Source organism: Argopecten irradians, chromosome 1, assembly GCF_041381155.1.
Source record: "Argopecten irradians isolate NY chromosome 1, Ai_NY, whole genome shotgun sequence".
NCBI classification, from domain to species: Eukaryota; Metazoa; Mollusca; class Bivalvia; order Pectinida; family Pectinidae; genus Argopecten; species Argopecten irradians.
In genome coordinates this window covers 61,902,733-61,930,469 of record NC_091134.1, presented here as the reverse complement: position 1 = coordinate 61,930,469, position 27,737 = coordinate 61,902,733, and the positions used below count along the sequence as shown (strand labels likewise).

At 34.4% G+C, this 27,737-nt stretch overlaps 1 protein-coding gene across 4 annotated transcripts in view; it reads left to right on the top strand.

The window, feature by feature from the left end:
* LOC138336668 (uncharacterized) overlaps positions 1-27,524 on the top strand; it is an 82,910-nt gene extending 55,386 nt beyond the window's left edge. For all 4 annotated transcript variants that reach the window (XM_069286202.1, XM_069286219.1, XM_069286209.1 and 1 more), the window contains exons 3-12: positions 10,635-10,733; positions 13,261-13,359; positions 13,566-13,664; positions 13,997-14,095; positions 14,594-14,692; positions 17,797-17,895; positions 20,822-20,899; positions 21,452-21,610; positions 21,893-22,033; positions 22,340-27,524. In XM_069286202.1, coding sequence (XP_069142303.1) covers positions 10,635-10,733; positions 13,261-13,359; positions 13,566-13,664; positions 13,997-14,095; positions 14,594-14,692; positions 17,797-17,895; positions 20,822-20,899; positions 21,452-21,610; positions 21,893-22,033; positions 22,340-25,243 — 3,876 coding nt within the window. In that variant the 3' untranslated portion in view covers positions 25,244-27,524. The remainder of the gene's footprint in view (positions 1-10,634; positions 10,734-13,260; positions 13,360-13,565; positions 13,665-13,996; positions 14,096-14,593; positions 14,693-17,796; positions 17,896-20,821; positions 20,900-21,451; positions 21,611-21,892; positions 22,034-22,339) is intronic.
* Positions 27,525-27,737: the final 213 nt, after the last annotated feature.

Sequence of the window (27,737 nt, the reverse complement as noted above, 5' to 3'; positions counted from 1 at the left end):
TCGAGTGCTTGGTAGGTGACAATGGGTTATGTTTTATTTTTGGATTGTAAATTTAGGAGTTTAAATGGTGGCTGATATTATTATCAGTATACGATAGATATACTATGTAAATGTTATACTAAGCAGTATTCATGGACACTTGATACCTGTGACCCCTACATGTACATGTTAGATTCTTCCACCTTTGATGTTGGGCTGTCTTATTTGGTTTTTCGAAGTGACAGGAGTGTCAAGGTAACATTACAACAGCGGTCTGTAGGCCAAAGTTTGTGGTACCAATATGGCAGGGACTGGGCTCAGGTAGTCTGTATGTAGCCCACACCAAGGTCTGTTACAATACTGCTTGGAGAAAAAACTTGGCCAAGCTTGTGTGACAGTGTACTTCTAACCAAAGGTTGTGGTGATCTCATTGTCAATATTGGGCAAAAACTAATTGGGCAAGACTTTGGCTAAGTTAGTCTGTATATATCCTATATCAACGTTGGTGGCACAAATTGGGCAGTGACTGAGTTAGAGTGGTCTATAATTAAATGGACAAGGAATGGGCTAATTAAGGCAGTCTCAAGATTTACCCTTTTCCAAAGTTTGTAGTTTGGAAAATGACTGCCCTAAAACAATGGTCAGTGTGTAGCAAAGACTAAAATATGTACATGGTAGTTCCTATTGGTTAATGTATGGTATGACTTGTGGTCTGTATGGTGGTAGGAATGGGCTATTGTACACCCAAATGCCTGTTCAGCAAGGAAAATCAGCCCTTACCAAAGTTAATAATAATTATGTATTCTGGAGTAAATTGTTATAGTGACATTTTCAGGGCTAAGACATTTACCATGATATAGGATAAAGGTCTTATACACATTGCCATCACGAAAGATGATGTGATGAAGTGATTAAGGATATCTATGGGGCTTTTGGACCCCATTTATATTACCAGTGGCAGTTCATTATTTTGAACTAAGGAAATTAAAAAAGTTTCCCATTACACCATTTTCTTTCCTTCCAAATGGGGTAAAAAGACCCTCTCCAATTATGAGTGCTAAGACTCAAGTTCTATAGTATCAATAAACAAATCATGCTAAAGAAAGTGGACTAAAGTCATCATAACTTTAAGTATCTCTTTAAATCCAAACCATTTTAGTAGATAATGAAGTTACACAAATTCTGAGTGATAGTTTGTTCTTGATTTGATTACATTAAACAGAAAAAGAAGAGTACATGGTAAACAATTCTATGAAGTTTGTACACTGTATCTCTAAAACTAAATAACCTTGTTGAAGGAGAACAGCAATTGGAGAAAAAAAGTTTTTCATATCAATATACAGATGTTACATAATTAAACCTGTTTATCATGCAAATAAGATCAATGCCATATGATATGTGCCAGATGGAGACTTAAGAATGGAACCTAATCTAAAAACGAATACCTTGGTATATAAATCTCCATCTAACTTTTGTCCGTAGCCCCATACAGGTAAATATTAACAGCACATTCAGATGATCCTGCAAAGAAATCAAATGATTGGATACACAACAAGGCATGACCTTTGAATATTAAGTCAGGCTTACGGTATTGATAGGAAATAAACTGCGACTGTGTGGTCAAAATTCTCATTCTCTATTCCCACACTGAGATCAACATCTGAGGTGACGGACTCAGAGTTTGTACAGGTGGTCTGTCATACCTAGGTCCTCTTACATACTGTCATACCATTTCCACTTTAATATTACTGTGTATATGAAATGTTAATTCCTAACATCCTCTCTGTCAGTGGTGCCTGAAATTGAAAGTGACTTCACAATGGCGTCATCTGTTGCTAAACCGTAATTTGAAAGTATTTGAAAAACAATAATGACAAACTGTCACCGATGTTGATCATGATCCATAGAAAGCTTTGTCTGAATCACAAAGGCATTTGTTAAAAAGGCAATAGACTTTTTGTGGAATGGAATTTGTTTATTTGATTGTGTGTTGTGGGATACCAGTTTCTTATTATGCTGTGTACTGTTATCTTTATTTGGGAAGATTGAAGAGAATAATTGTCAATTAACTACTAAGTTTATTAGAGTCAGCTGTCATGGTTTATAACCCCTGAAGAGTTCCAGTGTTGATAGACACAACACATAAGATCTGTTGGACTTTGGTACTAAGACTTACATCCCTACTACCATATATAGTAGCATTAGGTGCTTATAGGATCGTATAGGAAGGACATTAAATAGGTACCTCCCACTACATGATTGTAAGTGACAACTAAAAATGTAATTTTCTACTTCATCTAATCATCCTTTGTACAATACCTTACTACATCTGATTCTTTGCCTTAATTTTGTTTTCAGCATAATTATGTCACTTGCAAGAAAATCTTTTTTGCCCCTAAATAAATACAATAATAATTATTATAAAGCTGACCCCAGAATTCTGTACCAACTGGTGTTGAATATCTCCTGGATATTGTACCCAAGTTATATACCAGCCAAACTAGTTTTCATTCTGGCACCTATCACTATGTCTTTTATGGTGTCTGTTTGTACAAGGGTTTGTCTGAAGTATTAAGTCTGTACCTTCATATACTACATATTACCTGAAAGGTGCGGTTCAGGATTTCCTGTCACAATGAAAATATAGGTATCGTAAGAGCTTGATACATGTAGTCTGTGGTTTGTGTAAATAAGCCACACCATACTCGCTAATGTCGGGTACCATCAACTCCAGAGACTTAATGTCACAGCAAACTACACGTAAACTTTAAATAAAAGTTAAACAATTTCTCAATAACTTTATGTTATAGCCCGTCACAAACTCAACAACACAACACTTTCATAGAGAATGTTGCTTGTAAATAATATAGAAAATGGTTTAGTAGATAACTCCAAACTTTAACAACACGGATACAATCAAGAAGGCGTTAACTGTCAATATCAAATCTTTACTAATCAATCTTCTCCTTTAAGTGATTCACCTTGCAGTTACCACCAAAAAACCAACAACTTGTTTTTCATTGAGATACTTACATCAGGGTGTGTGCTGTTAGCTGTAACGCCCACACATTTCTATATAAACTGAATTAAAACATTTTAGTATCGGGTGTGATTGATCGAGTGTATATAGAATTGACCATGTGTCCCTGTATTACCAGTCCATATACTGAACTGGTATACTAAAGTACATACACCCGCTGGAATTGGGAGGATTCTGAACTCTTAAATTAAATCAAACTTTAAAATGATTTTTTCAGCAATATCTCAACGAAAAATAGCACTTATTTCAGCTCAATAACCCCGGTAAATACCTATTTCTAATTTGTATGCAAAGACGGTTAATGATTTTGATTTTCAACCTCTGCATATGTATTTAGTAAAATTAAATGTGAATTGATTTTGTAAATTAAGGATTAATTATGATGCTGTAAGCATCAATACTTGCTTGCTTATATTAAAGATCTGCTTGGCAGATTCAGATTAAATTCACCTTAGTAATTATATCTTTCAATACCCCCAGTAAAAAGATTTTGTAAATATAAAGTGCATTTTCCCTGCTGGTACCTGAATCTAAGTGCACCAGCTTAGCAGCTAGGTACAGGGCAACAGATGAAGCAATTAAATATTGTAATTGAATTTCTGTTGCTCATACGCACGGCCCCATGGAGTCTTATCAAGAACACTAGAATGGAAATATAGAACTTAAATTGAAATGAATCTTCAATGGAATTTATAATCTGCAGCTTATCATTACAGCAAGGTGTTTTATAGTGGAAAGGCTGTCAAAGGTCATAGGTGAAAGGTTGTTCAGGTAAACCTTTATTGGTTATGTAATGTATTCCTGATAATATTTACTGTCAAAGGTCAGAAAAAAAGGTGAAGTTATGATCCAAATTCAAAGTCATCCATTCTATCAGGAATTCAAGGTGTTATGCATGGAATTTAGGACATTTTTTTTTAAACTTCCAAATACAAAGTACAAATACAGCCATTTTTGATGCTGTGAAACAGCATTCTTAGGTACGCTCGGCGAGCCTGTGCACATCAAAACAATGAAACCACTCCGCGATGAAATTTAAAAGTTGTTTTGTTCATTTCACGTAATACTTGATAGTATGAAAAAATAAAACCTCAATATTCAAAACCACAGACATAGAATTTGTACATACGTATACACCATGAATGGAGTGTTTTAAGTATTCAGTTGGGACTCTATGATATTTGTATTACTCCGAGAACACTGGTCTCCCGAAAATCACGAACAACGCCTTCTTCGCTGTCTTCCTCCGCGACAGACTTTCGATGGATTTTGGATTGTGTATGTTTATTTAAATTTTACGTAATTCATGCTAATGATCGATTATTGTAATCAAATGTTAGGAAGGTAACTGCAAAAGAAAGTTCTTATAACGCTTATAAAGTTTTTTGTGTTGGTTGTATTGACGAACTATATCTGAGATATTATTGCGCAGTAAAAGTTAATAGTTTTTAGTACGTACGTTTTCCTCCCTTGATCTGTCACTGGGAGTTCTGTCTTTTGTTTATCGACAACTGCGGTATATTGAAAGGGGAAAAGTACCAAATCTATCAACATAAAATTACAAAATATAATGATAATATAGATCTATTTATGTACGGGCAACTTAAAGTGACAAATAAACTTATATTGCCGTGTAATGTACTGTTCGCACTGTTTTTCCAGTCTTGATGATAGCTTCAAGCTAATATGACTGTCCTTAATAAATGTTCATTTAACATTTATTAAGGACAGTCATATTAGCTTGAAGCTATCATCAAGACTGGAAAAACAGTGCGAACAGTGCGAACAGTACATTACACGGCAATATAAGTTTATTTGTCACTTTAAGTTGCCCGTACATAAATAGATCTATATTATGTACGGTAGCCTTATGAAGACTTGCTAAAGTCCGATGTATTGCAGGGAGTTTTCATGATGTTAGCGTTCTTATGGATTCAAAAGAAATTTGACTGTTATAAGTAACCGAATAATGTACCCTTTACTTGACACACGATAAATGTTCTGCACGATAATATCTCGCCAACCAGTTACTGTTAGGCTTACGAAGACTTGCTAAAGTCCGATACATTACATGAAGTTTTCTTGATGTTAACGGCTAGCGTTCTTGTGAATTTAAAAAGAAATCTGAGTGATATACGTAATGAAATAGTGTACCTTTTATTTGGCAAAAGTATCTGGCTATGATTTATTAGTCAAAAGTCGTCAAAGCAACCCATGTTAGTTTTCTAAAAAGGAAACCAAAACATATCCGGAAATGGTGATATTTCTAATGTTATATATTTCCGAAAATATTCTTCAATGTTAAGTGGATATCAAGATACGAAAATGTTCACTTATTATTTTTTTGTCTTTGAAGAAACATTGATGAAATTGATAATTTAGTAATTAATAAAGAATTATAAAAAATGATACTCAGATTCTGAACGGTTTTATTAGAAACATATATACATATATGTATTTGTGTTTCTGGTTTCATTGGTGTTGAAATCGTTATTTCAAAAATAATTTAAAAATAAAATATTACAGTTTTTTCAGGATAATAAGTTATTCGACTTATTGTTCTTGAAAAACTTCATATATCATAAAATAAATAGGGTATATCGTAAATATTTTTTGTTAAATTCCGAAATTCAACACTGCACACTTATGTATAGTTTACTAAATTCTATATTTAAATGAATAACCAATTTCTTTATTAATTCCTTTGTTTGAGTCCTTCATTCACAGCATCTATGAGTGGCCTTGGCACTTTGATTTTAAAAAAGGTTTTTGACAGTTATAGAGTAATGCTTTGAAGGATTTTTTGGTCCTACCTTAATTTAACAGACAGAGACATACAAGCTAGAGGATGGAGGTGAAGGACATATTATACTAAAACAATTGTTTGGTTTGATTAGTTCAACATCATTTAAGGACGTGATAGGTTTGTTAGACCTGCAGCAACTGCCCCACATCAGATTCATACTCACTACCCAGAGGTAAAGGGCTTGTGGTAATTGTCGTGGTGGCAACGATGTGGAGTTGCTCTTGAAAGCTGTGATGATCAATGGCCACAACTTTACAACTGGTTTCTGGTTTTCGCTCCCAATCTAAAATTAGAGGGTTCGTGGATGCACAACATGTAGATCTTGATTGACACAATAGATGACTGCATTTCCATAAATACAAAATGCATTGTTGTCCAAAATTGATTGACCAATGCATTGTCATTCTAATTTACATTGAAAAGAACAAATATTTTCACTCAGATTTAATTTCAGATAGCACTGTGTTACTAAATACATGTATGGAGAAGTCATTCTTTGTACAACTGACAAAAGAAAATTTGGTAAAACCTTTGTCTGCCATTATAAGTATCTGCAGAAATATTTCAGGCAAATATTCAAACATATTTATCAAAATGATGCAAATGACTGAAGTTTGTCTGGGGTGTCCAGTTGCCTGTTACCTGACGCTGTGTCATTTATGTCTGCACGTTACATCGAGAACTAACAGAATCTGAAAGCACTTAGATCTGAATTAGAATCTATAATTTATTCTAATAAAGCTAGACTAGTAGAGTAGTAGATAAAGTGTTGTATGCAGACCTCCCAAGTGTCAGTCAGACCAGAGGTACTGCAGCCGCGATTATGCATGATCACATGATTAGCACTTGTTTGTAAATACATAGTTGTAGGGTGCAGAGTGGACCTGTTATATTGAGGACCCGTCTTAACTATAGAACTAATTATGTTAATATGTCCATCTAATTATGTTAATATGTCCATCATACTGGATATCAGGCAGAACTAAACACTATACATATTAATCCTCATTTGTAGCCTGTTATTAAACAGCCATGAAGGAGATGTGGGTGTTTGTAATAAATACACTCAAGATCCACCCATTTTCTCCGTCAAACTGTTGTATAAGGTGGAATCAGGTATCTTATTGTCACAGGCAATTAGGTTCTATATCATTCTTGCAGCATGATTTCATTAAGAATGGGTTGAGGAGAGAGGCGATCACTAATAAAGGCTTACCATATAGATTTATTTTTATCGGGAAAGATTTTAGCTGCTTAGCACTCGGCAAGCCTTATGCTGACCAGCCAAATTCTGTGACTTGTGTAGAATCCCTGTACTTCTGACAGACATTTGATTGGAGAAATGTGTCATCAGTTCATGAAATTTTGAATAAGATATAAGTTTCTTGCCAGAGATCCAATTTTTCTGTTGTGTTTCGGTAAACTTAAAGAAAAGTTTTGCTAACATTATTTATGGTGTTCTATGTGAATAGAAATTTTTATATGAAGTCTTGATATAATTTTATGATGACCTACCGCACATAATTCATTTTGTGGTAATGACTGTGGTGTACTGAAGTGTGTGATGGCCTTTGTTGGGAACCGTTGGATGCTTTTAGATGTGAGATTGTTAGAGCTAATTAACATAATAGGCCATATCGCCATTGATGGAGGTGAGATTGACATTGAGTTACACGGGTAGATATTAGTAGTTAGGGTAGACAGCTATCTATATCAACCCAGAGATAGCTGTAAGGCCATAGAAAATCTACCTGTTGATTTATCTGGGGAAATAAAATATCAATAATAATAAAAAAGAAATAAAACTTACATAAAAATTCTAAATATGAACGATAAATTGTCACGATATCTTTCCTATGTAGATTGCTCATGTAACTATTTTCGAAGGTATTTTTAAATTAGTGTCATAGATTTAAATCTGGTCACAATGACAATCGGCAGACATCTGAAGCATTGTATCAATCTTTTTTACCCAAAACATTTCTGACATATCACCTACATGTACTATAGATAAACATGATAACATTGGGCAGATGATTAACCTATGTTTACTGGTACTATGTGAAATTTGTGAAAAAGAAAATATTTCTATGACAGAAATATCACTCTATTTCCATACAAATTAGTATTTGACAATTCTACACAGATAAGAAATAAACAAAATGGTGTCTTCCATCAAAATCATCATGATGGACAAAAAACAACTTCAAGAAAAGGTAATGGCACCTGCTTATATCACGAAAAAATATCATTCGGACAATGTTTTTCATCTTTGTATATTACCGAGTTATCTACCCTTGTGGGTATAGGTATGTATATTACCGAGTTATCTACCCCTGTGGGTATAGGTATGTATATTACCGAGTTATCTACCCCTGTGGGTATAGGTATGTATATTACCGAGTTATCTAACCCTGTGGGTATAGGTATGTATATTACCGAGTTATCTAACCCTGTGGGTATAGGTATGTATATTACCGAGTTATCTACCCTTGTGGGTATAGGTATGTATATTACCGAGTTATATACCCTTGTGGGTATAGGTATGTATATTACCGAGTTATATACCCTTGTGGGTATAGGTATGTATATTACCGTGTTATCTACCCTTGTGGGTATAGGTATGTATATTACCGAGTTATCTTCCCTTGTGGGTATAGGTATGTATATTACCGAGTTATCTACCCTTGTGGGTATAGGTTCGATATTACCGAGTTATCTACCCTTGTGGGTATAGGTATGTATATTACCGAGTTATCTACCCTTGTGGGTATAGGTTCGATATTACCGCGTTATCTACCCTTGTGGGTATAGGTATGTATATTACCGAGTTATCTACCCTTGTGGTTATAGGTATGTATATTACCGAGTTATCTACCCTTGTGGGTATAGGTATGTATACTACTGAGTTATCTACCCTGTGGGTATAGGTATGTATATTACTGAGTTATCTACCCTTGTGGGTATAGGTATGTATATTACTGAGTTATCTACCCTTGTGGTTATAGGTATGTATACTACTGAGTTATCTACCCTTGTGGTTATAGGTATGTATACTACTGAGTTATCTACCCTGTGGGTATAGGTATATTCATTGTGACATTATTATATTGTGATGAAAATTGGTATTGTTTTCTCTGAACAAAAATTGTATCCTTGCAAACACGTGACATCAAAATCAATACCTACATGCAAGGGCAGATAACTGTAATATGTAAATACAGAATATTGGCAAAGGTCAAATTTTAGCAGCACAGAATCAAAGAATACACTTTTCATTTTACCATAGCAAATGAAATGGTGTGTTTTTTTACCTATAGGTACCTGGTAGGTTATATATGGGTTGATTGAGGTGGGTGCATGTCTCAGACGTATCAGGTATACTGACCATGGTCATACTTTATATGTCTCAGACATATGCGGAATATAGATCAGATATTTGGATCATCTCTGAGTTTACGATTAATAAAAGTATAAGAACATAAAGTTGCAACAATGAAACATGTCCAGTGAGAATCGTAACTATTTAACATGTTCAAGCTCGGTAAGTTAAAGCTGTAACCAGTTAGATAGATAACAATTGTGTACATCAGATACAGAATGTTTTATCGTCAGGTTTCCTTATTCGTCCTGGACCATTATGGCGTATAATTTCTCATCCTGTTTCTACAGATGAATGGAAGGAGGGGTGTAAAGATTATGGAAGTTCACCCACTTAGCAATCTCATAAATAATTCAACGTTCAGGTGACAAGTGTGCAGCAAAATATTTAAATATGGCTTTAGATATTCCATCTCATCATCGCAACGGTTGTTACATTCACAATGCTTAATGGTGTGTGTTTATGGTAGAAAATGTTAATGAATTCTGTGCTTCCGTTTTGATAATGTGATTTACAATAAATTTTTTGTTTCCACTTTAACTGTTTGTCCCAAAATGACAACTTTTTATGGCTGACGTGGAAATGTTGATGTTTTATTTATGTTGTATTCTCTTTCAAAAAGCTATTATTTGCCGACTGACGACTCTAATGGAACATATGATGTGTTTCTATCAAAAAACGACACTGAATTTGTGCATTCTGTAATTTCATACATATACGTATTCATAAGGGGAAATTAAGAAAACTGATTCCATCGGCTGAATGTTGTGTTACGTTATTTTATCGTGATTGTTCTCTTGGGTATCATTACATCATTAAAGCCTCTACTAGCATGTCTGATAATAAAAACTTACAAAGTGTACTGTGTATAAAGTAATAATGTGGATAAAATAGTGAAATTTACCTGGCATTGACTTCATTTCTACATCTTACATTTGTTGATACGAGAACTAGTTTAAGTATTTATAAAATGAAAATTTTTGGAAGCATGCCATATAATTTGAATACCTAGCTGTTACAGCTAATATTTTCATAGTATAAAATTCCAGAAAATGATTTGGTGGTTTTGCCTGTACACATTGTTTTAGGGTGCATTATACTTTTTATCATTCATGTACTTGTGTAGTTTGAATAGTTCCAACCCTATCAGAGAAAGTTCTATAATCAGATTACTGCTGAAAAGACACATTTAGACTTCTAAGTCAAAGACTAGACTAATTCATTATTAAATTTCATAACGTGATCGAATGAGTTTACTTAGTATTTTATATCTTGTTTTTTTTTGAAAGATGCAAGTCTTTGGATGAAGAGTATATAGTAGCATGATATAGTCAGAATTAGAGATTCACTTAATTGACCTTGAACTACATTTACATCATAGTCAAACAATGAATTTCAATTAATTTTACCTTGACCTTTGTTTACAGGAAGGCCGGACACCCCTTCATTTCGCAGCAGTGAAAGGTTTCGTTGAAGTCTGTAAATACTTGGTCGGTCATGGCTGCCCTCTGGATGAGCAGGACTCGGTAAGTAACAGACTTTAGTTATGGGGTCAAGGTCAAATAAAAGATTATGAAAGAATGACCTTGACCTTTATTTTAATCCAGTTATATGAAGCAGAAAAGGTAATGTGTAATACAAAATTATGTCTATGTTTGGGTATCAGTGAGGAAAAAATTTGAGTAAAGTTTTCACAGCTTGTTGAATAAATGAGACCATGTTAACCTTTCTGGCTGATTTTCTATTCATATTCTGATCAGTGTGTTTGATCTCAGTGTAAGACATTCTAGCTACAGCTGCACTGTGAGGATCTTTCCCTTTAATACCAAATCAGTATCAACCAAAATGGTCAGACTAGAATTAACATGAAAATGGCAGCTCTTCACGTTTCAATAGCCTTTCTGACAGACCCCAGATGGAATTCTTAAGATACGCCTTCAATGTCTGTCAACATTTTGATGGGTGGTGATTTTTTGTGTGAAACTTGGTGAATGAAAACCAGTTGTGTGTCACTTCTTGTTTGAAATGTTCTCAAATATGATTTTCTTAAAGAAAATGGTAAAAACAGCCCCCTTCTGTAAGTGTTTCTGAAAAATGCAAAATCTGAGTACTGTATAGACATCAAAGATACCGCTATCAAGAGATTTAAGGTGAAAGTATTTGTATATTTTAAAGATTTCATCAACAAACAACATCCGTGAAAAAAATATGGAATTGAAAAGATGTTATCTGCCTGTTAAATTGAATTCACTTTTAAAATGATGGGACAGAATTTAAACCGACATTTTCTGGTGAATGCTATCAGAATTTGATAATTGTAGGCCTAGGTAAATGGTGAATTAAGAGAATCCAACAGTCCGCAAAATAGACGAGATTTACGGGTAGATCTACAGTATATATAATGTACGCTGGTGCCAGTCTGTGGTATCTCCACAAATAAGGGCTTCAATTAAAGCTGTATAAGGCCTTATCAGGACATAGCTTTTCTAAAGATTTTTCATGGTAGAATTTGTGGACGAAAAAAGACGGGAAAGATGTTGCAGTGCTAGAATATAATCTTTATTGTTGAAGTAATCTGATGACTACTGGATGATAATGGACAAATTTGAGTGTACCGAGTAGAAATCTTATGGTGTACTAGTCTCTCTCTGTAATGGAACACATATTACTTCTATCCGGTTTGTATATCAATGATTTAGATAGAACATATTCTTTAAGATTTTTCCACTGATTACTGATAGCATTTGGCAAAATTATGTAGATTGTGTTGAGTTGACACGGTAACCAGATCTCAACCAATCACAGAAGGAGATTGGATCGTGAGTTATAGGGTACGTAAATGCTGACACTAATCGCACATTACATTGTATTTTTTGGTCTGAAATTTTCAGACATGCAGGTGTTATGAAATAAATTTATAGTTAAATTTTGATTTTTATATGTCAATCAACATGAATTACTATTGTTCATTGTTAGAAAATAAACTTATTGTAAACATTTTTGTTTTTCTTTTTTTTTGCACAAACATATGATATAATTAAAATGTTATAATTAAACCAGATTACCAAAGAAATGTTACCACTATATCTTTATAAGCATTTAAGTTATACAAATCAATGCAATTGGTAATAAAAAGATGAAAAGGTTATTTTTATTCCATGATTATATAATTATGAATTTTCTTATTTTATTATTCAATTTTTGTAATTCAGCTTCAATATTTTTATCTATTAAAGGTTAAATGTATGTTATAAAAAGGTATGTTATATTCAAAGATTAAAAGATCAAAACATTACAATTATGTACACCTTCTTAATTGGGTTGATTATAGATGTCATACGAGTGACATTTTCATGAATACAAATTTAATAACAAATCAAAGTAAACATCTGTCCATACATGTCCACATTTTCTGTTTATGAATATTAATGGCATTATAATGAGATTTATGTTAATCCTTTGATGACATCAGTAATTCCATTAGTAAAGGTGAGACCCAGGCACAGGTAACTAATCATTTTATTGTACCTGACCATTAAACTGACAGACCAGAGAACTGTTCACTTTTACCTGTTGATTGTTTCTATGACTGTTGATTACAGGTAACTTGGCCAGGTAAGGGATCACACCTGGCCTTAGGGCTTGTGATGTCACTTCCTACCTGACATGTGTCTGTGCCACCTTACCTTAACAGCTTATCTGGCAGATTTGGTTATGAAAATATTTATATTCTAAACTTTTATCCTGTAATTTTGAGGTATAATAACAGGAGAAATGGTCAGCTTAGTTCAGATGATGGTGTAGTGATGTAATGTTAAATTTTAATCTAACAGTGCTAACAAGTATTTATGTACAACAATGCAATCACATACGATTTCTCAGACAAGGGTAAGCCTACATTTCAGTTAAGCATTAGCAACAAAAATTACTGATTTTTTTCTATTGATGAATTTGTATTTAGCAATTGATAATAATCATATACCATTTACAGAAGATATTTACTGATTATATTTTAAAGTTGAGATATCATATCAGTTGTTTTTTTTGTTACAGATGGGGTACACAGCCATACACAGAGCAGCATCTCAAGGACATACAGAGGTCATACGCCACTTACTGGAGGAGGGCGGATCAGCAGACACACAGGATGAGGTAATATTATATTGATATACAGGCAAGTCAATTCTTAAGCAAGAAAATTGTCATTTCAATAAATATTTGTTATTGTGGAGATGATGATTAATTTTTTTATATTATATTTTACACCTTCATTTCAGTTATTCCTTGCCATTGTTAAAAGTAAATGTTAGTGGGGTTTTTTTTGTGACCATCTCCTTTATCTACTTGTTTTTTAACAGCATGGAAACACAGCATTACATGAAGCTGCCTGGAACGGTTACAGCTCCGCTCTAGAACTTCTCATCAAACACAACTGTAATGTTGTAGTAACCAACAAGGTAGGAGTTATCTCCCCGTGTCTTTCCCATTTAATCATTAGATTTAAATATAATATCAGATGCTTTTACTATTAAGTTGCCTGGAGCAGTTTTTCAAATATTTTAGAAATTGTTACATTTAAGTTACTAAATGGTATTTACAGAACGGATAGTTAAATATCTAAAATTAATTATTGTAATATATTCACAGACTTTCATTCACATAGTAAATCATTATAATTGACTGAATGCTGTTGGTATGTGTGTATTAATGATTTCGTGGTTTCCTCTCCATTAGGCTGGCTTAACCTCTATAATGTTTATAAATGATTTCATGATTTCCTCTTCTGTAGGCTGGCTTTACCTCTTTACACCTGGCAGCACAGAATGGACACAACCAAAGTACACGTGTCCTCTTGTATGGTGGCTGTAACCCAGACCTCAAAAACAATGTAAGTCAAATTCTTACAAATTTTACTGAAGTATTGGAAACAAAATTGAAAAAAGACTTATCATTTAATTATTCCATTTTCTTTTTACCAAATGAGTTAAGCGTTTGCACAGTCCTCTTAGCTTTTTGGGAAGCTAATGCGTGTTGCTATTAAGTTTTGATCATTAAGATATATAGAATAAAGGTAACTTATACAGTAAAACATGTTGGTAACAATATACTTACAATTCATGGTTATAACATTATGTCTTTCACTCCCAATAAATTTTCACATGTAATCAATGAGTCAGAGGGCCAAGACCATGGTCAGTACTGGTTACCTTTTCTAATAAGAAATTACATTAAATTATGACAAACAATTTTATAACAAAATGACAATGAAGTGTAACGTTGTGATCAGGAGTACTTTCATATCTGGTTTGTTTTAAGGTCATATACATGCTTAAAGTTCAAATATTCCAGTATTTTTCTGTACAATAAATCTGTTTTCTTTCTTCAGTATGGTGACTCTTCGATCCACACCGCGGCCAGATACGGACACGCAGGGGTCACACGTATACTTATTAGTGCTAGATGTTGTTTAAACTTACAAAATAAGGTAAGACATCACCTGTCTGTGATCATCCTCACAAATTACAGAAAGGTGTTGGTTCTGTTATATTTCTATTCTGATGTTGAATAATAATTGGAAATATAAATACACTGGAATATTAAACAATTGAGAAGTGATAAATAGATAATAGAAAAGCATCAACTAGTACTGTATGCTTATTCAGATAGTAATATCGAGTACATTAAGGGATGCAAATTCTGTTACTCTGAAATATATAACTCCCTCACCAACTTTCTGAAATCTTCAGACGTATGACATAACTCCCTCACCAACTTTCTGAAATCTTCAGATGTATGGCATATATAACTCCCTCACCAACTTTCTGAAATCTTCAGATGTATGGCATATATAACTCCCTCACCAACTTTCTGAAATCTTCAGATGTATGGCATATATAACTCCCTCACCAACTTTCTGAAATCTTCAGATGTATGGCATATATAACTCCCTCACCAACTTTCTGAAATCTTCAGATGTATGGCATATATAACTCCCTCACCAACTTTCTGAAATCTTCAGATGTATGGCATATATAACTCCCTCACCAACTTTCTGAAATCTTCAGATGTATGGCATATATAACTCCCTCACCAACTTTCTGAAATCTTCAGATGTATGGCATATATAACTCCCTCACCAACTTTCTGAAATCTTCAGATGTATGGCATATATAACTCCCTCATCACCTTTCTGAAATCTTCAAACGTATGGCATAACTCCCTCACCAACTTTCTGAAATCTTCAGATGTATGACATAACTCCCTCACCAACTTTCTGAAATCTCCAGACGTATGGCATAGCTCCCTCACCAATTGTCTGAAATCTTCAGACGTATGGCATTTCTCCCTCACAAACTTTCTGAAATCTTCAGATGTATGACATAACTCCCTCACCAATTGTCTGAAATCTTCAGACGTATGGCATAACTCCCTCACCAATTGTCTGAAATCTTCAGACGTATGACATAACTCCCTCACCAATTGTCTGAAATCTTCAGATGTATGGTATAACTCCATCAGCAACTTTCTGAAATCTTCAGATGTAATGGCATATATAACTTTCTCACCAACTTTCTGAAATCTTCAGACGTATGACATAACTCCCTCACCAACTTTCCTAAGTGTTTTTCGGTGACTATTTTGTTTGATTAACATTTAGTGAGTACAAATCTAATATGAACAACATTTTATTTAAAATCCACTAATTTACCTATAACTGATAGTGATATGTTTGGCGAGGGTAAAAACCTTTAATCAATTAAACCTCAGGTAAAATGGATCGCAGTTTCTGATCTCTCCCTAAATAACCATATTATAAATAGTAAATTTATGCAATCAGTAGTGTTGGTATTTTAAAAATTCTGAATACCATCGATTGATCTCAAGGTCAAAAGAAACATGTAACAGGATGGATAACTCAAGGGAATGCCACACAGCTAACATCAGAGAAATACAGAAATCATTAATTGATAACACTAGATGGCTGAAGTTGAAAAGAAGGCAGAGATGATAAACTACGATCGTTACTTTAAATTGAACAGATGCAGAAAATATAATTGGTGTAAATTGACGTCTTTGTACAGGATATTTGTATGTCATTGGTCAAATGAATGATGTATGATTGTGTCTATATCACTAGAATATCAATTAGTTCAAATTTATACCTCGTTTATCAACTCGTTATATATAATTTGTGCAGCCTACATCATCATCTTTTCTGTCATGTGAATGTGGTCGATTCGTTTTGTGTACAAACCACTATAGCGAGAGCTCTATATAATTCTATATAATAGAGAAGCTTTTCAATGGCCCGTGTATAAAAAGGAAGTTTGACAGAGTTGATAGCGTTCACGGTAGAGCGGGTAGGTATCAGTTAATCAATATATTACAAGTGAGCAGACAAAAGTAGTAGAGTACGCACAATGGAAAGGAAAAACTGCACAACGCTTTGTCAGGCAAAATGCTCATATTTCGTTGAGTTGTGTAATTATCATGAATCATAAATTAATTATATAGAGGTGGTCATGTGACTGACTCTCGAGCTCATAACTCAAAATAAATCATATAATACAATAGATATGATACCAATCGGACCGTATACAGATATGAAAATTGTAATTTGATAAGTGTATAGACAATTCTCAACAATGGTGTTTACAATAGATATCAGATGACTAAATTTGCATAATATAACACATATGATAAATATTTTACTTTGGATTGCATTTTTTTATCATATTTTTTAAGGTCTCTGATGAATTTATATATATTTTTTTATAGTTTTCAATTAATATTACACAAGGATGCCAATTAGATAAAGTAAATATTTTACCTGTCACCTGTTTACACAAGGATGCCAATTAGATATTAATGTAAATATTTTACCTGTCACCTGTTTACACCATTGTTAAACATATCATTATCATGATGCTTCCTCCTTTATTTCATCGTATTCTAAATAAGATAACATTTATAATATCTTGGTAAAGTTTTGTATCTGTCCTTCTGTGTCGTCTTTTTTGCATTACATCACATTGCTTTCCATCAAATTCACATTTTTTATTGAGGTTATTATCCGATAAGAAATATGGTGCAGAATTTATTTAAATGAAGATAGTTATATAGGAATATAAAGAATAACCCTTTCTCTGTAATTAGCATTCTTGTGGTATGATTCATATTTGTAGAATCTTTTAAATAGGGCATTATGATAAAGAATTCTAAAGCTATTCTTAAATTCACCACTGGCTTCAATGATGTGAGAGGTTTTACCTAAACAAATTAAAAGAAATACATATCAATTATAAATATTTATCATAAAATTGCCTTGCATTGTGCATTGTACCATTATGGTAATATATGGATTGGACCATTTTGAACGAGTTTTGAAGAAATTAAAAAAAAAGATCAATTAATTAATACAACTCCCTTCCTCCCCCCCACCACACAACTAAAAAAGCCCTGACTTAAAACATAAAGTGAAGATTAAGAAAAAATAATGTAATAATTAACTGAATCCTGTCAAAGTTCTGAAGTCATCAGGTCCTTTATATTACCGGTATGTACAATGTGTTACTGTCTGTTCTTCAGAATGGCGATACAGCTTTACATATTGCCGCTGCCCTGAAACGTCGGAAGATTGCAAAACTCCTGGTGGAAGCTGGGATAGATGTCTTCATCAAAAATAAGGTAATATTTATAGCACTTTCATATTGATTCTATAATGACTAATGCCTCTGACTTTCTGTAAAACAACAGATGCTAGACTTCAAATCGCATTTAATAATGTATGCTATATTGTTTGAGAAAATTAAATTAATCAAATGGTTTCCTTTGTTCTCAAAGAACACAGGAAGACTGAGTAAAAAAAAAAAAAAAAAGATTCTTATTAAAAAATACTCGGGTTGTAAAACTTGAAAGAGCCATTTTCAGGATTGATGATTTTTAGGTGACATTATCACCTTTCTTTATTATGGTAATGAAGTGTTTCCTCCAAATACATAAAATATAACTGTGAAGAATTAAAGGTAAGTTCTAATAAGTTCTAATTTTGTCATGTATGTGGAGAACTTGGTTCTAAGATTAAAACTGCTTTAAAAAGACATTCGGCCTGACCCCTGGGGACTAATGTCTGTACTAATCACCTGTATAAAACATGCTGCCTGACCCCTGGGGCGACCAGTGGTATGTTAGTAGTGTATGGGTGTACTGAATCTGACATTTATTGTCTAACGTCTATAGATATTAGGCTGTATCTGTAACTAGTATCTCTGTAATGTTAACAACTGATCTAATATGACTGGGGGCTTACAAAAACAGAGTCAGTGATACAAGGAGTGTAGTGGAGGCCTTAAGGCTGTATCTGATCTTCATATCAGAATTAAATCACAAACAAATCAGATAAATAGGAAAAACAAATCCATGTCAAAAAGATGTCGGGTCTAGAATCTACCAGACACAAAATCTTGTGGAGCCATTTACATACCTGTATTTTATTCCTACTCCCCCGTCTGTCATTAATTAACTTGTAGATAATTTTTTTCCAAATTTAACCAAATTAATCATGGTCCACTTATTTTTATTGAACATACATATACCCTACAAAAACCTAGCATATATTAAACTGACTGAGAAGAAGTTGATTTTTCAAATTTTTTATTTTAAAACATGAAAATGGTCATAGATGTCAACAAATGTGGTAAAATTAGGATTTCCTCCCAAGTAATGACTTTCCGGTATAGGAGTATTGTTTAATGTATGCATTTGATTTGGTGATACATGGTGTACACATGTATATGGGTATATACAGGTAGCTCGGTAATATAAATAAATGTACATTTTGAAGTGTAAATGTACTTTTGTAAGATACCAATATTGTAAGTTCGGTAGCTGATAATTCTAACTGTTGATCTCTTGCCATCATTTGTCAATTTTCTAATGACTTCTGAAGGATTTCTACTGGCAAATTTTGTAAGTGTTTAAAAGGAAATTATAGCAGGATATTTAAGTAGCAGCTGTGATTTCTATATAAGGTATTAGACCCTTGGACATTTATCTGACTGGAGTATTTAGACGTTGGATTGGAATACTTATTGATGGAGAAAAGACTTAACACTTGACCATTAAGGCAATTTTTCGTGAGAAGTACATCAGATTTGTCAGGGCCTGGCCGTCCAGGGTTTAGTCTGAAGATTTTGTTGGTTTCACCTTTAAAAGTGGGACAAAACATTTTCATAGAATTACATAAGATTTAAAGAGTTTATCAAGATAATAAAGCCAATGAAGGTCAAACTCCTTTTGATAGATTAAGAAAAAGATATACAGTAAGCACCTGTAATAAAGGACACCTCTATATTGAGGACACCTGTCTTAAAGGACATTTTTGTTATGTCACTTCAATGTCAGTTGAATTTTTGAAAGAATTTTTTGTATCGGAAATATCTTTAAATTCAAATATCAACACTGATATTATTCAATGTGAACAATTTAATGAAATAACTAGAGCAATATTTAACCAATTAAGGGTCCAAACATTGTAGAATTTCATAATAATGAGTTGCACATTTGTAGAGCTCAGACAAAGGCTGAATTCTAGGTTCATATTAATTATTAGTGTTTGAATTATCTTGCATATTGATTAGAAATAAAACTTCAATGAGTGTTAGAATGAAATTGTTTGAATTAAGATAAATCGTTTTACTATTTACCTGTGAAATAACCACAGGTTTACATGATTAGATACACAGAAATGTCGGGCATAGGACTCGGGCTTGAATCACGCTGACTGATAGTTACCAAGTGTCTTAACAACTTCCTCTGGAATGGCATTATGGGAAAATTTCTTGTTCGTCCATTTAAATCCTTATGACGTATGAAACATGATTGATGTCAAAAAGTAGGTGCAGTATCCTATAGTCATTTACGTCACAATAAATGTGGTTTTTTATTTTTTATCTGCTAAAGAGTTAAAACAAGCTTAACCTTCATAATGTACATTATTTGACAGTGTATATAGAAGGCTGGGTATTTTTTGAAAGAATATGAATATTGAATTTCTTGTACTCTATTTATCTTTAAAATTTCTCCAGATTTCATGCTACATAATGTATTTCAGAAAAATCATGACAAGAACTCTTTAACATGTTGTTATGAGTTCATGAAAGGAAAGAATTTTTATTTTATCGATTCAACTCCTATGGGAACATAAAATGTTTGATCAGATTGTAACACCTAGCCAGTGTAGAAATATGCAGACAAATATAACTGTATTAGGTTGACTCTTACTACAGAGATTGTCAGCCAATATTCTACTCTTTATTGACTTATAACACATTCAATTGCACTTGTAAAGTTTATAACTTAATCCAGAAGATAAATGAGTGAGAGATTTCTTTGACATTGAAACATTTCACGTCCATGAGGAACGTATGTTAGGACTGGTACAATTTGTGTGTATTGAACAGAGTGTATGATTTATGGCAGATTTTTGATCATGAGAGAGGTAATATATTTGAGGAGTATCAAACCAGTATTACCTTTATAGGTAAAGTACAGGTAATAATATCCTCAAAGACAGATAAAACTCTAACAACTTCAAATTTATTTCTTTTTACAGCAAACAGAAACAGCCATTGATGTAGCGAGGCGGAAAGAACATCCCGAGATCATCCTCATCATTTCATCTTTCACAAGGGTAGGTCCTTATAGAGAGCGAGTTTGATCGTAAGCTATGGTGACCGTGGTGAAACTAAAGTGTGATAGAACTTACTTAAGAAACAAGAAATTGGAATGTGCATGTCTTACTCACTAGAGCTCTACAACCAATTTCCTCTAGTCGCTCCATGGTAACTAGACTTCCTTTGCTCATTCTTGCTGTCAGTTTTTTAAAACATGGCAGTAATTGGTTGGTGCTTATATGAATGTGTAATATCTATAAATAGAACAACATCACTAAAGTCATTAGTCATTGATCGAAATCCCCCACAGAGTCTGCGTCTTGATTAGTTTGGTGCAATGACCAAATTGTCCTTAAGTTTTGTTCAAGGCCAAAATTGTTCTTGTGTACAGATGAAAAAAATAAAGTATTCATGAATGCAAATTGTTTAACTCAAAAGAAAATGTAACTTTTACATTGAAAAAATATATTTGAAAAGTAGTTTTCATCTGGTTGGCACATAGATCAAAACACAGAAAATATTTACCATGTCATTATTATAAAAACCAATGAATTGTCTTGTTATTTTAGTCAAAGACGCCTAAAAGCCATAAAGAAGTGAACTTTAAGGATGTGCCTGGCAATACGATGGAGGGCCCTGTTGTGGTACCAGACGAGGACGCACCCATCAAAACAGATAAACCCTCCAAGGAGAAATCCAAGTTTTTCTTCTTTAAGAAAAAGAAGAAGGTATGTGGTACATTTGTTAGCTGACATCAAGGTCTTTTGGCCACAACTGTCTGGATGTTCCTTCCTATAAATATTTCTTGTTTGATGTAAAACCTGAACTGTTTTAGAATGCATGATGAAACTAAAGCCGAAAATTCTTGTAAATGCCAAATATGTGTTAAATTTTTATACATTCTAGAATGTTTACCAAAACTACAGGAACCATTGTATTATGCCTGTCTTTGCCTTTATGATATATCCAGAAACTATTTTTGTACTGAACTAAGGGATAATGATTTACAGGATAAAGACAAAGAGGATGGGAAGTCTGGAACACCAGGACAACAGCAGAGTGAGAAGGACAAAGTACAGGGCTTCTTCAGCCAGTACATCCCTCGCCCTGGTAGTCAGTATTACAGGGATCTGGCCGGCAACATCAAACAGGTATCACAGTACAAAACTTCTTCAATACATCTCTTTATATAATCCCCCCACCCCATCATTGGCCAATATCACGAAATAATTCCTGTAATATTACATTTGTACAGTAGATGTAAGTAAGTACTGGCCCGCAGGGCTCTATAAGAGTATAGAAAAGGAGAGGATTATTACCAAGTAACATGCAGAAATTAACTCATGCAAACAATTGTTGATGTAATACATTTATTAGTGGTATAGGTATAGAATCTTCAAAATTTTAACCAAGGTCCTGAAACAGTTTCTGACATTTGTTATGTTTGTATCTTACAGGGTCCAATAGGATACACCCCCCTGTGTCAATGTGGGCCAGCTCTTCATAAGTTAGAACAACATGTGAATGACAACAGTGAGAATATCTACGAGCATATTGATGCATCTAATCAAGTGCTTCATCAACGTCTCAACCTGCTAGACAAACGTACTGCCCAACAAGTGTTCGCCATTGACAAACTCACCAAAGAGAGGTTACAGCGCGAGGAGAGAAACTGCAGTGACAGAATTTCACAAAAATTACTTGAAGAGAGAAATTTCATGTTAAAGAAATATACAGAACAGACACGAATGGAAGTGGAAGATTGGCTTGAGGCAAAACTTTCTTCTTATGGGCATTGTTTGAATCATCACCATGACGATTCTGCTCTTCCAAGCAAGAACTTTTTCACCGATGTACATGAAAATGAGAATGGACGACTGTTTCGGTCTCGATCAGACGAGACACTTTCACAATCGGATTATAGTGTTAAACATAAGAGACGTGAGTTTTACGAGTCACGACAAGCAGCAATGCAGCAGCTGCGGGAGTGGCAAAATGATGTCAAGGAGGGAAAAGCAAGACAAAATGAAAGGATTGCTCGGGAAAATAACCTTGGTAAGGGTACAATATACTCCAGCCAAGGTCATGTGCAAGTTGGGCAAATTCAAGTGCATTCTGCTCCAAAGGGAGAAAACACGCGTGATGAAAACACGCGAGGATCTAGAGTGACTTTTAATCTTCTTTCGCCAAGTACAGCTTCAACGAGTCGGACACCGTTTGTTCAAAGTCCGGCAGACTCTACTGATATTAAAATGTATGACAGTCAAGGTGCTATTCCTAAACGAATCCCCCACTCACAAACGTGGCAAGGTTCAGAACAATTTCGTAATTCTCCTGTGAAGCGTGACTCGAGTCCCCTTACCCACAGTACTCCTAAATCTCACGATTCTAGTCCATACGAAACTGTGGGTGGTGTGAAAAGAGGAGCCATGGTCAGGAGTCAGACGACTGACCCCGATGGCTTCCAACGGTCAAGTCAGCGATACAGTCAACACCACCATGTTGATTCTGTGTACCAAAGATCAAGTCAAAGAGACTCTTCCTCCTCACGGCCAAATCAAACAGATTCATCAGACGGGTTTCACAGAACACGACAGAGACAGAGTTTTCCCGAAAGGGGGTCCTCAAACACAAGCACAGGAAATAATGCGACCTCTAATTCCTCCGGTGCTGGACAGGATCCCCTTGGGAGCCAGCAGTCCAGCATCGGCATCGGCAACGGAATTAATTCAAAACCCACTTTTTCAACATTTGGATATCCAGAGGCAGAAACTCAGCCTCGACCAGCTAGTGTGGGAGACAATATGTTTAGGTCTAGTGGTAATAAAAGTGAGCAGACTAGCTCTCATACAAAGGATGAGGGTAGGCCTGTCGTGAAGGAAGTGACTCCTTATGGATCTGTTTCTGTTGTGAAAGGTGTAGCACGGACAAATCCTTCACTACGACAAGTTCCTAAGCCACCAGAAAAACCGGAATTTCTGAAAAAGGAAAATCTTTCAAAACAGGGAGATATGTATGGGTACTTTGTGAAAAATAAGGACGATATGTACATGTCCATGCAACCGAAAAACACCATGATGCAGAGAACGAAGTCTTCTGATGAACTACTTTTGGAAGAGAGTGGAATTACATCTGCTCATGAAATGGCAAGGAGGGGAGGGAGTGCTGAAAGGTCATCGATGGGTCAAAGATCAATGAACCGTACGCCCAATGACATTGATGGAAGGTTATCTAGTGCTCAAAATTCAAAATATGTGTCAAATGGACAAGGTCACTCAACCCAAGGTCAGTGGTCGTCTTATGTGACGAGGGGACAGAACAAACCGGGTTGTTCCACACCAGTCAGTCAACATGAAGGGTCAGCCCTACCTAATAATGGTCAGTATTCTGGCCGCGTGTTACGGACTCCAGAAAGTCACTATGTCAGTATGAATGACGATCATTATAGGATGACGCCAATTGCAGAGAAAAATAGGATAAACAATGGCCGTCCATCAGCGGACAGTCCTTATATATCAGGAAAGGACGTAGCACAGTACCGACGTGGGGATACAAGTCCTGCACCATACCATAGCACATACAATATGAATAGGGTCGGACATAATGACGATTACGATTTCATAGAAAATGTGGAAAAATCAAGGAATATGAGTAAATCGGAGTCCAACTTATTAGACAGAACCACTGGGTCTAGTGAAAACTCTCCGCGTGGAGATTTCCGAGTGTGTAGGACGCCAGTGAGTATCGGAGAGGATGGAGACAAAGACAATCTAAAAAACATGTCAAATTATCCTAATGCATACAATAAGGAAGACTCGAGTAGTAATCCAGATAGTGGATATAGCAGTAAAATATTCGGCAATCGGCTTCGTCCGGGAAATGCCCCTAGCAACAGTGGGTCACCATCCTTCAACAGTGGTACACCATCGTCTTCCTTCAGTACGGATCACAGCATCTCCACTCCTGGTCACAGTAACTCAAACTCACCATACATCCCAGTCAACCACGCAGACTATCAAATGATACCAGCCTCTCGCGACATCCCAGTCAACCACGCAGACTATCAAATGGTACCAGCCTCTCGTGACCAACACAAGGAAGCTATCGAATCACAAGTTCAAAACTGGTATCAAAAAAAATTAATGGAGGCAGCCAAAACACTAACCGATTCATCGCCACAGAAACCTTACCCTGGTCAGGCTCCAAAACGGAACCTCTACCCGGCTCAACAACAATACAGACAAGACATTTCTCACTACGGCAGCCAATCACAATATAGCAATAAACCATATTGTCATAGCAACAGTACCTATGGAAATCACCAACAAATAGCCACCTATGTTCAGGGCAGTGATGTGTGAAAAAATGTGTGATTGGCCAGTGCTTTACAAGGCTATGTGTGATTAGCAAATATTTGTTAGGCTGTTTGCGATTGGCCTGTGTTTGTTAGACTGTGTGATTGGTGAATGTGTTATAAGGCTATGCATGATTGGTCTATATTTCTGATGTGATTTGGAGTACGCCATTGTTCTACACAGACTTGGAAGTTCTTGAATGAGATTTCATTGAGCAGAATGTCATCACATATGTACTGAGGTGTAATATCATACCAAAAATTGAGTGATTTAAGGGATAACAAAAATTGCTTTTGCACAGAAATTACTTAAATAATTAAAAGTAATTTTGGTTTTTAAATATTCAGAATTTTTAAACAGAACTTTAAATTCCATACCTTGAATGGTTATATACAAAGTGTGAACTGATTCTGAACACCTGTTAACACTCGTTATCGTGTTTGATTGACAGGTAACTTAAGAAATTACTAGGACACACCTGCACATGCATATTACTTTGTCTCCAAAATTCCATTGACTATCGGGCTTATTGGGTGTAGTTGATCCACATTCAGAACGGTTCAAATACAAGTGTAAAATGCTGTAGTAATTTGTCAGTTTCGGAAAGCAGTGTTGTCAAAGTCATTACAGACATGTATAGGACAAACTAGCAAATAGGGAAAAAAAAGAAAAGTGTTTTGCTAGAGAGATCGAGAAATCTGTTTGTGCAGGTGTGTGTTGTTACTCCAGTAATATTAATTGGAACGTAGTGATGTTGTTCTTTGGTCTGAATTCATACAACAGTAACACAGATGGCTTTTGAAAACCAATAATTAGGCATTTTGAGTTCCCATTTCTTTTGTTTTCTGAAATTCTCTTATTTTGAAACAAATGTAAATGTATACTGAAAAATTATATATTTACATGAATGCATTTAATTGCTTTATATGTCTGTTCAATCAAAATTGTTCTTTTAAAACACAAACACAAAGCTATTTATAGACAGCTAGGATGTAGATGACAGATTTGTTAACAAATATTAAAGGATATGTCTAACAGAATATTAGTGCTAATTACAGGTAAATACATGTAGTAACTCATTCTGCTTTAGTTCAGCCTCTAAAATATCTTTACACTTACAATTATATTTGAAAAACCATACCAGTATTAGGTAAATGGAGAGTCAGAATTAATGCAGTTTGTATGATACAACAGGCCATGTAATTTTAGTTGTTATCTCTCTAACACTATACCCACATTTTTCAACAAGATGGCTTGAAGTCGTTGCTTTTTAGAAATCCGTTAATAAGTTATAGTTATTCATAGTTAGGATAAAATGGCAGCTATTTATTTTATACCTATCGTTACTAAAATACTGTCTTCCACTAGAAATTAAATATACATACATATCGTTATATAATATCCCATTCCGTAATCACCATTCTGTAATCGTGATATATCACGCTATACAAACTCCTTACTCAAAGGAACACCTTATTATGTACAAAGTTAATATATCTAATAAAAACAACACCTGCGTTATGACTACGAGATTATTTCAAAGACATGTGATGGACAATTATAGGGCTTTAGTGATGTCAAGATCAATCAACATCGCACATGCAGGTGTCTCCTTGTTCTACAGTAGATTTTGTTTTCACAGTTCTTTACAATCATAAACATTGGTCCATAGAATGTAACATAATTATGAAATTATGAATAGGGTAATCAAGAAGTGTTTGTTTGATAGGATTCACAGCAGAGTTATAAAATTATGGTAATTATAATTCACAATCCAATATGTCACAAAATCGGAGCATATCGATAGAAATCCATTTGTATTATTGATCCACATTCTACAGTATATTTGTGTTCAGATTATGTAATGTCCAACCATAGTTACACATGTACATTTTTACCTGTGTGCTATGTACTATGTACATATGTGTTTGTATATGTTGTACATGTGTATTTTATTTGTATATTGTGTATATGTATTATTCTAGTATTTTATTTATTCTAGCTGTTGACAATTGTTTTATTTGTACATTATATGTTGAACATATTCCATTTTATATACATATATTTTCAGGTCCTGGAGACTTCAGGACGTGATTGTAAGATATGTACAGGACAGAGTGTTATCTTTAATAGGCTACATTTTCTTTTATGCAAATGTTTTTTTTTATGAATATGAATTCCAAACCTAAAAAGTTTGTACAAAAATCTGTCCAGAAATGTATGACTATATTGTATCAACAAGTCATAAAATGACTTGATGCATATTAAACAATTTTAAAATTGATAATCTTAGTTTATTTTTTTTATATATATATCATCCTTATTTGACATGTTGGTGATTTGTGTCTCAATATAATTTATAGTATTTCACAAGTCTATGATGTTGTGCTACACGAGATATCAGAGGGGTCTTAGTGCCTAGCATTGAGCCCTCTGAAATTAATTTGGAAAAAGAACCTTCAGTATATTCCAAGAAATCATGTTGGTACTTTCAGAGAAA